Genomic DNA, 13,991 nt, shown 5'->3' on the forward strand with positions numbered 1-13,991 from the left:
TACATTCAAGGTCAATGGTGCCCTGTTAGTTCTAACACTGAAAACACAGGAATCCAGTCAGAAAAACTGATTTTAATTTAAAATGTAATGTAAGGGTCCCTTATTATGGTGGTCAAATGCCTTATTCTCACATCCCAATGTTGACAGGTATGACATAGCACAGTCACACACACACACACACACACACACACACACACACACACACACACACACACACACACACACACACACACACACACACACATACACACACACACACACACAGCACACGCGTTTAGCTTTGCACTCTTTTTGCACACATATAGACAGGTTACAGGGTAATCTCTACTGCTGTATGAATATCTGTTATGTTAATGTACAAAATAAACCTGATTTAACGTCCACAAACTGGGATTGAAGAATCTTCTCTTATAATTGTACTGACATGCGGCTGTGCTGATGAAGTGAATCTGTAGTAAATCGCTGTAATTCATTATACACATGCACTGTTTTAAAACATTTTAAACATGTAAAACTCACTCCTGATCACATTTGATGATGGTTGATGATCCTAGCAAACTGAACAGACCTTTTATTCCCAGTTGCTATGCGCACGTCCTGTCTTGTTGATATAATTTTATGCGTTACTAAGGAGACATGTTAATACACAGCTGTCAATCAATATTGGTGGGCGGGGGACCGCACTCCTACGTCAAGTTGCGGTCAGTTTAAAAAACTGCTCCAATTAATCCACCGTTTTTATATTGTTAAATTTGAAAAAAAAAAAAAGGACTGGGTGTGTATATATAACCCCAATATGATGGGCTATACACTACACATACACACATATCTGTCCAAACAGCTTTAAAAGTTTTTTTAAAAAGATTTTTCACCATAGGTGCTCTTTAAGGTGAAAAAGAAACAATAGTTTTACTTGATCTAAGAATATTTTGCCTAGAATTGAGACAAAGCAAAGTTCTGTACCTGAATACAAAAAGACTCCCCAGAAAAATGCCAAATAGAGCTATTCAAAATATCTTGTGAAATCGTATTCATATCGCAGCATTCATCAGAGAAAAATAAAATATTGCAATATCAGATTTTTCCAATATCATGCAGCTCTACATTAAACACTGGGCGACAGGTCACAAATCTGTCTCACCTGTTGTAAACTTGGTTATATCCTGTAGGTGTCCTAGAGGGTAGTTGTTCTTAAATGCATATAGATTAAATGGCTTGGGATTGACACTCAACTCCGCCCACAATTCGTGATTAGGCGTCGTCCATCTGCCAGCTACGACATCATAGTCACGCCGACCAAGATGCACCAGCCTCGTGAAAGGGTCATAGAGGCCGCCCTGAAATCCGAAGATCAGAGAAAAGGTAGGATTGGAGTCCCGGTAAACATCTCCATACGGTGTGTACCGAACTTCCTTCACTACATGGCCACGGCTACTGAAAACCGCAAGTGGAGTTCCAGCATTGTCACATGCTATGTAGAATTCTTCGCCGCTGCTCATTTCCATTGCGATGAGATGTCCCTGTAGGTCATAATAGAGGGAGGTGATCTCTGCGCTGCTGTGGTTGTAAAGGTGCGTCACCCGCGTTGGTTCCATCAGATCGGCATAAAAGAACTGCAGCTGTGCTCCGTCACTAGAGCGACTGGCCACTCTCCTCCCAAGCCCATCGTAACGGTACCACACTCTCTGCTCACTGTCCCGATCATAGGCACCCATTAGCAGTCCATTCGAACCGTAATCAAAGAGTAAGTTGCCTCGAAGACGCAAGAACCCATCTTCATCAGTGCGATACTGGATTTCTCCAAGCCGCGTGATACGATCTCGAAGATCGTAACGCAATGGTGTCAATCGCGCACTGTTGCCGTGACTCAGTAAATTGATGTTTCCATTCAGGTCGTAGCTGTAACGCCACTGTGGGCGGTCATTAATGGCAACCGTCTGCAATTGGCCATCGGCATCATACTCATATGCGTACCGTGTGATGTTGCTGTCCACACCAATGCGAATATCGCAGTTTGTGACGCGTCCCATGCTGTCGTACTGCAGCGTCATCCAGTAGGCGATGGATTTCAGAATCTCATACTGAACCTCGATCACTTGCCCATTGGGATTGAAGATTTTAGTGTGCTTCATGGCATGTGTGGTGATGACCTGGTTCAAGTCGTAGTTGATGACACTGAACTTCCCGAATTGCTCGATACGTCCAGACACGTCCACATATCGGTAGAGGTCAATAGGAAGAGGTGTTTCGTTGATCATAGCTTGCATGCTGGTGACCCTGAAGTTGTTGTAGCTGTAGTCAAAGCGAGCGTTAACCAATCCTTCTTCGCTGAAACGGTATATTTGTCTGCTCACCAGAGGACCTGAATGCGAGAAACAGAGTGGAAAGAAGTTAGCAGAAAGCCAGACAGAGGTGAGGTAAAACACGAGTCAGTTTTGCCACAGTGTGAGATAGGATGAACTCCGCCACTGTCAGACGGCTGATTGTGATTCAAAGCGCTTTTAGATCAGCCAAGCAGGAGGGGAGTGCAAGCCAAGTGACAAAAGGAAGATTAAATGTCAGCCTGTATGTTTATTGGTGGAAGAGTATAACCTGTTTACCTGTCTGACCGCTCAGCCGTCTTACTCGTCTCTCTGTCTCACAGGATTATCACCTCACCCATTTATTTGAGCAAAGATGCCACGGTGCTCCTGTTTCTCAGCTAATTGATCTAAGCATTTCACCTGGTTCACGGCTACAGGAATTTGATAAATATGTGAAAAAATCAGCTCATCTGACTTTTCTGTCAATTAGGGCTGATTTGGATGACAGTGAAGATAATGTGTTGGCAAAAATGTGTCAGGGGAAGAGATTTTGCTATACCATTTACACTGCGGTTGACTATTAGTGTATGTCAATCTATTTTATTCACTGGATTAACCAAAAATGGCAACGTATTAAATATAAACCACTTTCATATACAGCAAAAGATCTCTCATCTTTTTCTAATTTTGCCACTCCCTTATTGGTGCTAGGTGACTTCAACATTTACGTTGACAAACCGCAAGCTGCAGACTTTCAGACTTTGCTTGCCTCTTTTGACCTAAAAAGAGCACCTACTTCTGCTACCCACAAATCAGGTAATCAGCTAGACCTTATTTACACACGACACTGCTTCACTGATCAAACAATAGTAACTCCACTACAAATATCTGATCATTTCCTTCTGTCTCTCAACATCCACATTACTCCTGAGCCGCCACACACTCCAACACTGGTTACCTTTCGCAGAAACCTACGATCTCTCTCACCCAATAGACTATCCACCATTGTTTCAGACTCTCTTCCTCCATCTCGCAAACTCACTGCACTTGATTCGAACAGTGCCACTAATACACTCTGCTCCACACTAGCATCATGTCTAGACCGATTATGTCCTCTTGCATCCAGGCCAGCCCGTGCCAGTCCTCCTGCACCCTGGCTCTCGGATGCTCTCCGTGAGCATCGCTCAAAACTTCGGGCTGCAGAGAGAATTTGGCGGAAAACTAAAAATCCTGCACATCTCTTAACATACCAAACTCTTCTGTCCTCTTTCTCAGCTGAGGTTACTTCTGCAAAGCAGACGTATTACCGTCTGAAAATCAACAATGCCACTAATCCTCGCCTACTTTTTAAAACATTTTCCTCCCTCCTCTATCCTCCTCCTCCACCCGCATCCTCCACACTTACTACTGATGACTTTGCTACATTCTTCTGCACCAAAACTGCAAAAATCAGTGCTCAATTTGCTGCACCTACAACAAACACGCAAGATACAACACCAACACCACACACACTCACCTCTTTTTCTCAGCTCTCTGAGTCTGAGGTGTCCAAACTTGTGCTATCTAGCCATGCAACCACCTGTCCACTCGATCCCATTCCCTCTCATCTCTTGCAAGCCATCTCTCCTGCAGTCATACCAACACTGACTCACATAATTAACACATCTCTTGACTCTGGTTTATTCCCCACTACATTTAAGCAGGCTAGGGTAACCCCACTGCTAAAGAAACCCAACCTGGACCATACGCTACTTGAAAACTACAGACCAGTATCCCTGCTTCCATTCATGGCCAAGATTCTGGAGAAAGTAGTGTTCAATCAAGTCCTGGACTTTCTTACTCAAAACAATCTCATGGACAACAAGCAATCCGGCTTTAAGAAAGGCCACTCAACTGAGACTGCCCTGCTCTCGGTCGTGGAGGATCTCAGACTGGCTAAAGCAGACTCTAAATCATCAGTCCTCATTTTGCTGGACTTGTCAGCTGCTTTTGACACTGTCAACCACCAGATCCTGCTATCTACGCTTGAGTCACTGGGCGTTGCGGGCACTGTTATACAATGGTTCAGATCTTACCTCTCTGACAGGTCATTCAGGGTGTCTTGGAGGGGAGAGGTGTCCAACCTACAGCATCTAAACACTGGGGTACCTCAAGGCTCTGTTCTTGGGCCACTTCTCTTTTCCATCTACACATCATCTCTAGGACCAGTCATCCAGAGACATGGATTCTCCTACCACTGCTATGCTGATGACACCCAGCTATACCTCTCTTTTCATCCTGATGATCCCTCGGTTCCAGCTCGTATCTCAGCCTGCCTGTTGGATATTTCACACTGGATGAAAGATCATCATCTTCAGCTGAACCTCGCAAAAACGGAAATGCTTGTAGTTTCTGCCAACCCGACTCTACACCATAACTTTTCAATCCAGATGGATGGGGCAACCATTACTGCATCCAAAATGGTGAAAAGCCTTGGAGTAACGATTGATGACCAACTAAACTTCTCTGACCACATTTCTAGAACTGCTCGATCGTGCAGATTTGCACTCTATAACATCAGAAAGATCCGACCCTTCTTATCTGAACATGCAGCTCAACTCCTTGTTCAAGCTCTTGTTCTCTCCAAACTGGATTACTGCAACTCTCTACTAGCTGGGCTTCCAGCTAACTCTATCAAGCCTCTTCAACTGCTCCAGAATGCAGCAGCACGAGTTGTCTTCAATGAACCTAAACGAGCACATGTCACTCCGCTGCTAGTCCGTTTGCACTGGCTGCCAGTTGCTGCTCGCATCAAATTCAAAGCTCTGATGTTTGCCTACAAAGTGACTTCTGGCCTAGCACCTTCTTATCTGCACTCACTTCTGCAGATCTATGTGCCCTCCAGAAACTTGCGTTCTGTGAATGAACGTCGCCTCGTGGTTCCATCCCAAAGAGGGAAAAAATCACTTTCGCGAACGCTCAATCTGCCCAGTTGGTGGAATGAACTCCCTAACTGCATCAGAACAGCAGAGTCACTCGCTATTTTCAAGAAACGACTAAAAACTCAACTATTTAGTCTCCACTTCACTTCCTAATCTGCAATTGCCTCTTTGAATATCACACTAATTGTACAAAAAAAAAAAAAAAAAAAACTACTAACACTTCCCTTCTTAGACTTTACAGACCTGAAACTTGCCTTTAGTACTTATTCATTGTTGCTCTTAGTTGTGTAAATTGCTTCCTTGTCCTCATTTGTAAGTCGCTTTGGATAAAAGCGTCTGCTAAATGACTAAATGTAAATGTAAATGTAAAAATACTTACAGGAGGATTGTGAAAAAATCTAAAGCGTTCCCTTTTTATTAATACCACCTCTAAAGGAATGTTCATTTATTCATTCATTTTCCTTCAGCTTAGTCCCTAATTTATCAGGGATTGCCACAGCGGAATGGACCACCAACAATTCCAGAACTATGTTTTTGCAGCGTATGCCCTTCCAGCTGCAACCAAGTAGTGGGAGACATCCTAACACTCTTGCATTCACACACACACACACACACACACACACACACACACACACACACACACACACACACACACACACACACACACACACACACACACACACACACACACACACACACACACACACACACACACACACACACACACTACACCATGTGTTTGGACTGGGGGAAACCGCATCACCCGGAGGAAACCCATGCCCAAGGGTGGATTTAGTGATTTTGGGGCCCTAAGCAATTCCAGCCAAAGGGCCCAAAAGTTCTAAAATTCACCTTTTGTATTTTTTTAATCATTATTTTTTTGCTGTTTTTTTCTAATATCATTCGATCATGTTTACTACATTTTATCTTTATGCAAATTAATGTTTTATCTTTATATAAATAACATGTAAAGCACCATGTAAAACATTTGAAACGATTTGTTTTCTTAAGTTGTATTCACAACCAAACACAATAAACATTTGCGCAGATGCAAAATCAAAATTTGTAGACCCTCACCATACAAAATATGATAGAAAACAATATCATATATAATTTATAGTATCATTTATACTTCTAAGTATTTATTTTATTTCTCTATGACTTTCTTGTTTTCTCTTGAACATAGAAGATGATATTTTGAAGAATGGGGTAAACCCGTAATTATTTATATACATAGTAAAAATTATACTATGCAGCAGAAAAACAGAAACTCTAATAGGCTAGGAACAAGTAAAGGAGGAGTAAATGAGTATAGAATTGTCATGTTTTCTACTTAAGAAAGAAGTATTATGGGGGAAAATGTAAAGCAAAGCTTTAGTATGTGGAACACATATTCACTTCTATTAGGTAGGCTTATTTTTATCTTATTTTAAAATGATCGTCTCAGGTGTCGCGGTGGTGCAGTAGGTACTGCTGTCGCCTCACAGCAAGAAGGTCGCTGGTTTGAGCCTCGGCTGGGCCAGTTAGCATTTCTGTGTGTAGTTTGCATGTTATTCCCGTGTTGGCGTGGGTTTCCTTTGTGTGCTCTGGTTTTCCCAACAGTCCAAAGACATGTGCTTTAAGTGAATATGGTTAGTTAAATTGTCGGTAGTGTATGGGTGTAAATAAGAGTGTATGGGTGATTCCCAGTGATGGGTTGCAGCTGGAAGGACATCCGCTGAATAAAACATATGCTGGAGAAGTTAGTGGTTTATTCCGCTGTGGTGACCCCTGATAAATAAAGGGACTAAGCCAAAACCAAAATGAATGAATGAATGTTTGTCTCAATAAATCCAACTTACTACTTATTAATAGATAGTAAGGTAATTGTTATAGTTTTTACATTGTAGTATGAGGAAGTAATTAAAAGGATAGTTCACCCAAAAATTCTGGCATCATTTACTCACCCTTGACTTGTTCCAAGCTAGTAAGAACACATGAACATACTGGAAACCTGTAACCACTGACTTCCATAGCAGGGAAAACAAAAACCATTAATCGTAACATTTTTCAAAATATCTTCTTTTGGGTTCAACAGAAAAAAAAACTGGTTTGGAACAAGTCAAGGGTAAATAAATGACTGCAGAATTGTCATTTTTGGGTGAACTACAGTACGCTTTTCTCAGTCAATCGCAGTAGTGCTTTGTTTATGAATTAAACGTCACTGATAACTCGCTGCACTAAAATCCCTGGAAACGGTGTGTGATTCACTAAAAGGCTTATGAAAGATTAATGCACTATGACTTATTGTCAGTGTGTTGTTTTTACCTGTCTGTCTGTAGCGTATGGTGCAAACGAATCCTTCGTGCATCAGGTGGATGGTTTTAACAGCTCCTGTCGCCTCATCGTAAGTGAAGGTAACAAGTGTTGAGTCATAGAGGATCTCAGCCAGCCGGGCGACGCGGCTGTATTTGTAGATGACCCGTCTGCCCGTGCCCAGATATAGGCTCTGCAGCAGGCGCCCATCATGAGCGTAGTCTTGCGTGAAGCTGGACGTGGGCGAGTCGGGAGGGGTGTAGGTGTTTCGGTAGTATCCCACAGATAGAGAGGTCTGCAAGCTGTGCCTCACCATACTGGGAAGGGTCACTGATAGGAGACAGTCTGTCTGATCGTACTCGAACGTATAGCGCCGCTGACTGTGTAACAACAGCTGGACAGACTGAAAAGAAGAAGAAGAACATGGAGAAGCTAATTAGATAAGACTAAAGGCCCGTTCACATCAGGAATGAAAACTATAAAGATAGCCATAACAGTACTTATATTTGTGATGTGGATGATATTGTTCTGTTTATTGTGCATGCTGCAGTTTTGTTGTCTGCTAGTTTAAATCCTTGTGTACCAAGTAGAAGGTCATTAAAACACATTGTATAATATAGAGAGATAAAGAGACAGACAGATGGATGTTAATACATATATTTGCAATTCTCATTGTTACCAATATTAGTATTTTTCTAGGGCAGTAAAACATTAGAAAATCCTCAATCACTACATCACTACAATTAAACATGGGAATTCAAAAAACAGCAACAAAAAAACTGGTTAAATTATTTTATATATATAAAAAAAAGAGTAGGTTTTTATAGTATTATGGTAAGAATTAGTGCATTTGTCATAAATATATTAATAAAATTAATGCTAGAATTAAAGAATTAAAATGAATGAATAAATAAATAAATATTAAATTTATTATTAAAGTTAAATATTATTTGTTATCAACTTTCATACAATTTATAAACTATTCATTTTTCTTTAAGTTAAACTATATATATATATATATATATATATATATATATATATATATATATATATATATATATATATATATATATATATATATATATATATATATAATTATTATTTTTACAGACTTTATTGTAGGGATGTAGGTATGGAAGGGGATGGTATAAGAGTGTGATGAAAGGGAAGGGAAGTACGAGGATAAACAATGAACTGGTAGGTAGGTTGATCGGGCATCCTACGATGATGCCTAGAGACTCAGAGTGGGGTTAGCATCTCTGTTTGGTAGAGTGATTGGACCCCCTGATTCAACCTAGGAGTAAAGAGAGGGTTCTAGGATTGTGAACGGGAAGCAGGGAAATAGAGGGAGGGAGAGTTGGTTTGAAAAAAGGAGAAGAACAGTGCTAGAGGGCTGATTTGCCTTAAATAAGTTTAGGGAATAGGTAATTGGTTAAGGAGACAAAGTGACTGGTTCTACCGCAAAACCTTTGTTAACAAGTTAACTCCATTAAAAACATTTTAGAAATTCACTTGAAATATATACAGTTGAAGTCAGAATTATTAGTCTTTTTTAAATATTTCCTAAATGATATTTGACAGAGCAAGGAAATTTTCACATTATGTCTAATAATATTTTTTTTGCCTGAGAAAAGTCTTATTTGTTTTATTTTAGCTATATTAAAAGCAGTTTTAATTTTTTAAACACAATTTTAAGGACAAAATTATTAGCCCCTTTAAGCTATATATTTTTTTTAAACCCTAACCCTATATTTTTTATTACTCTAACCTGCCTTGTTAACTTAATTAACCTAGTTAAGCCTTTGAATGTCACTTTAAGCTGCATAGAAGTGTCTTGAAAAATATCAAGTAAAACAGTATTTACTGTGATTATGGCAAAGGTAAAATAAAACAGTTATTAGAAATGAGTCATTAAAACTATTATGTTTAAAAATTTGTTGAAAAATGTTTTCTCTCCGTTAAACAGAAATTGGGGAAAAATAAACAGGGGGGCTGATAATTCTGACATCAACTGTATATGTATTTGCATTATTGTAATGATAATTAAGGATCCTGCAATAATAACTGGATCAGACTTAATGTAAAGAAAAACTTCCTAAAAGTTTTTAGTTAAAAAAAAAGAACAACCAAGGTAAAAAAAATAATAATACTAATAATAATGATAATAATTAAAAACAAACATAAATACATAGTGATTTTTGTAATTCCATTTTAGAATAAAATTTACCTAGACAAGTACATCCCCACCTCTCTCACACATACTCTACACACCTTTTCCAAAAAAGTGTAGCTCCAGATCTTTCCATTAGCCCAGGTCCGTGTGATGATTCGTCCGTTATCATAGTCTCTGCGCTCTGTCCAGTTTCCCCTTTGTATGCCGGTGACCAGGCCTTCACTTGAGTACGACACTCGCACTTGATTGTATTTACTGGGTGTCCAGAGCACAGGCCTGCCCTTGTCATCATACTGAACCCGCAGGGTAAACTTGCGATGGTCATCGTAGATCTTCCCCACCCGGCTCTCTTGACTGTAGTCTATAGACAACACATTCCTGTTGTGTGCCTGAATGAGAGAAAGAATGTAAAACTTATGATCTTATTACTTCAGAGTACACAGAACTAACGTGCGCAATAAAACTGGCAATAAAAGGAGAACATTTCTTTCTCAGGGGCACAGAGGGAGAAAGGCTAGCTGTTATTCAGCATATACATCAATGAATTGACAAGCGGTCTCGAACAGTTTGAAGCTCCAGATTTCACTCTGTGATACTGAGATCAAATTCCGCCTCTATGCAGATGAAACGCTTCATCCGTCTCCCACCGAAAAGAGGCTACCGCAGAGTCTAGACCTTCAGGAAGACTTTGCTCCCATAAAAAGATAATGTCCTGTAGAGACGCCTGTTAGAATTCGTCTGAATACATTAGAATCGGTAATTGAGCGGCTGGCCTTTATGGCAGCGAGGTGTGGCGTCCACTAGCAAATTGGAAATTAGGCAAATGGGAAAAACATCCAACTGAGACCTTGCATGCAATATTCAGTAAAAAATATCTTAAAAGTAAATGGGAACACTGCAAATAACGCATGCAGGGTGGAATTAGGCCAATAACATTAATTCAGTGATCCCCGTATCATTATAAAACCCTGCAACGCTGAGAATTGGGTAAAGAAAACAGACCCCTGGCTGAGCCGGTTCTGAGCTTTACAATTAATTGTTCTAACGTACACACATGCCCCCCTGCGACCAGAGTCATTCTGTGAGCCTAATGAGAAGGAGCCGAATTACAAACACAAGCAAAACATGCTTGTATCACAACAGAGTACAATGCAATGCTTGTCCACAATAACACTGCACTGTGCCAGACTTCCAGACAACTGCTATAGTGAGAATGTCCAACTTGTTGAAGTTTCAACTTGGAATAAACCACATCACTGTGAAAGAAATGTGTCAGGTAAAAAAAGATTGGGTCAGGTTAAAGGATATTTTCTTGCAGCACATTGTCTGTAGCTGTCAACGTATGAGAGACAGTGAGAATCCGCCATTGTTGTCTTATGTCTGTCTCACATATAAGTCTACATTTAGAACTTTTCTACTAGGACTCGGTGTCAATGCAGTTAATTAGAGATTTTTTTTTATTTGACATTCAATTATTTGTGGTTTTGCAACTTTAAAATAGGTTTTTGATGATGCTTATAATTAATGTTTTTTTATATATTTGTTTGAAAAGTAATTCAAAGAATCTTGAAAATTAAATTTTGTTTTTCACAAAAATATTGTTAGCATTTTACTTTACATATCTTTTCCCATTTCTGAAGGATGTGATATTGATTAATGGCTGCTAAAAACAGTGTTGCCATCTGCTTTCAATGGAAAGTAGTTAGGCTGTGCTTGAAATGTCACAAAATGTCCTTAGATGACAATTTGCATACTACTAACATCATAATGTCCTATTTGAATCTGATTGTATGATGCATTAAAAAGGGTTTATACATACATACATTTATATTTACACTGCCTGACAAAAGTCTTGTCGTCGATTCCAGCTGTAAGAGCATAAATAATATCTTGACTTCTAGTTAATCATTTGGAAAATTGGCAGAAGGTAGATTTTTCTAATGAATCATCTGTTTAACTGCATCCCAATCATCACAAATACTGCAGAAGATCTATTGGAACCCACATGGACCCCAAATTCTCATAGAAATCAGTCAAGTTTGGCGTAGGAAAAATAATGTTTTGGGGTTACATTCAGTATAGGGGCATGCAAGAGATCTGCAGAGTGGATGGCAACATCAACAGCCAACACGGCATTTGTGCTGCCCATTACATTACAAACCAAAGAAGAGGGCAAATTGTTCAGCAGGATAGTGCTCCTTCTCATACTTCAGCCTCCACATTAAAGTTCCTGAAAGCAAAGAAGGTCAAGGTGCTCCAGGTTTGGCTAACCCAGTCACCAGACATAAACATTATTAAGCATGTCTGGGGTAAAATGAAGGAGGCGGCATTGAAGATGAATTCAAAAGATCTTGATGAACTCTGGGAGTCCTGCAAGAACAATTTCTTTGCCATTCCAGATGACTTTATTCATAAGTTTTTTGAGTCATTGCAGAGATGTATGGATGCAGTCCTCCAAGCTCATGGGAGTCATACATTATTAATTCTCTTTCCACTGCACCATGACTTTATATTCTATACTGTACATTATTTCTGTTAAGTGACAAGACCTTTTTGTCTAAGCAAAGTCAGACCTTACTAAACAATTTAAATAATTAAAAATCAATACATGATCATATTTTATTTTGGTGAAATAAGCGTAATCTAGAGGCCTTTGACTTTCATATGAGCCACTTCTGATACCCAATGATCAACTAGAAGTCAAATTATTATTTGTTGTTCCTAAAACTTGGATAGGTGACAATACGTTTGTCAGGTCATGTACATACATACAAATACATTTCCCCCCAAAATGATGCCTCTTATACAGTGTCTTATTGTCTTTAGGGAGAAGTCTGTTTAGAAGTCAGAATTTACCAGGGGTATGAGCAATTTGGGGCTTGACTGTATAAACCATAAACATAAATACCACTTTATTAAACACATCAAACAATCATATACAAATAGGGCATGATGACATTAGTAATATGCAAATTATTCAATTAATAGCGACATTTAGTGGCATGTCAAACAGAGCTGAACTATTTTCCATTGAATATAGTTGGCAACTGTTTTAGCAGCCATTAATCAATATCACATTCTTTAAGGCTTGATTATGTGTGTGTGTGTGTGTGTGTGTGTGTGTGTGTGTGTGTGTGTGTGTGTGTGTGTGTGTGTGTGTGTCAGTTCAATAAGGTTTATTGTTGGTTGAATACAGTAAAACTATACATACAACGCAGTGTATTTACATTTTAATACAGTGTAGTCTCTCGGATGTAATAAACTCAGAAACTGGAATGTAACTAAATCTCTATTATTATGAGTAATGATAACCAATAAATAATAAATAAATAAATAAATAGTTTAAATTCAAAACAAAGGAGAAGCAGAAGTACTGAATGAATTTAAAATAAAGTCAATAAACTTGACAAACATCTATTGTTACATCAAATTCATTCATTCATTTTCTTGTCGGCTTAGTCCCTTTATTAATCCGGGGTCGTCACAGCGGATGCCCTTCCAGCCGCAACCCATCTCTGGGAAACATCTACACACACATTCATACACTACGGACAATTTAGCCTACCCAATTCACCTTCACCACATGTCTTTGGACTGTGGGGGAAACCGGAGTACCTGGAGGAAGCCCAGGCGAAGGCAGGGAGAACATGCAAACTCCACACAGAAATGCCAACTGAGCGGTTTTGTATTTTTGATCAAATAAATACAGCTTTGGTGAGCTGTATTCATTTAAACAATGTATGTTTTATGTTATGATTTACAGTATTTTTCTTATAATGCCAGTAAATCACACTAATAATAATTCCACAACCAAAAAGTAAAACTGAACAGAGTAGATTCTAGAGATAATGAAACAGAGAACAGAAAGATTTATGGAGTTTATTTTAAGGGGAAGTTGGAACAGCGTGTGAAATGCAGGGTATAAGGCTGTGTGGAGCCTGTTATGTGGTATCTGGGGTGCATATTAAGAGAGAGTGAGTCTGTTTCTCCTATCTGTACCAAAGTCCCTTAAAGCAAAGTCAGTTCCCTCTGCAACCACATTGGCAGCTATTCATAGTTAGGTACATACAGCTTCTGTAAAGAAAGCTTGAATGAGGAGAGGGCCAAAGACAAAAGTCATTTCTAAATTTATGTTTCAATAACAGGTCAAATGAACAAAATCAATATCCAGTGTTTGGAGCTTCCTCCGTCTTTTAAAGAAGAAAATGCATAAGCTACAGTAAATTAAATAAATAAAGCTAGCTTAAATATAGGGTATCAAAGAAATCATGCAATTAAAGCTTAACGCACAATGGTGTT

General features: G+C 39.2%; 2 protein-coding genes across 10 annotated transcripts in view; one reads left to right on the forward strand and one right to left on the reverse strand.

The window, feature by feature from the left end:
* tenm1 (teneurin transmembrane protein 1) overlaps window positions 1–13,991 on the reverse strand; it is a 542,101-nt gene that overhangs the window by 5,316 nt on the left and 522,794 nt on the right. For all 9 annotated transcript variants that reach the window (XM_068221426.2, XM_009301393.5, XM_073952089.1 and 6 more), the window contains 3 exons: window positions 9,791–10,081; window positions 7,532–7,922; window positions 1,142–2,362 (listed from right to left, as the gene is read on the reverse strand). In XM_068221426.2, coding sequence (XP_068077527.1) covers window positions 1,142–2,362; window positions 7,532–7,922; window positions 9,791–10,081 — 1,903 coding nt within the window. The remainder of the gene's footprint in view (window positions 1–1,141; window positions 2,363–7,531; window positions 7,923–9,790; window positions 10,082–13,991) is intronic.
* The window catches only part of LOC141385799 (uncharacterized), a 460,928-nt gene continuing 449,354 nt past the window's right edge, over window positions 2,418–13,991 (forward strand). The window contains exon 1 of the mRNA XM_073952116.1: window positions 2,418–5,589. Coding sequence (XP_073808217.1) covers window positions 2,891–5,377 — 2,487 coding nt within the window. The 5' untranslated portion in view covers window positions 2,418–2,890 and the 3' untranslated portion in view covers window positions 5,378–5,589. The remainder of the gene's footprint in view (window positions 5,590–13,991) is intronic.

This window comes from Danio rerio, chromosome 5 (genome assembly GCF_049306965.1).
Source record: "Danio rerio strain Tuebingen ecotype United States chromosome 5, GRCz12tu, whole genome shotgun sequence".
Classification (NCBI taxonomy): Eukaryota; Metazoa; Chordata; class Actinopteri; order Cypriniformes; family Danionidae; genus Danio; species Danio rerio.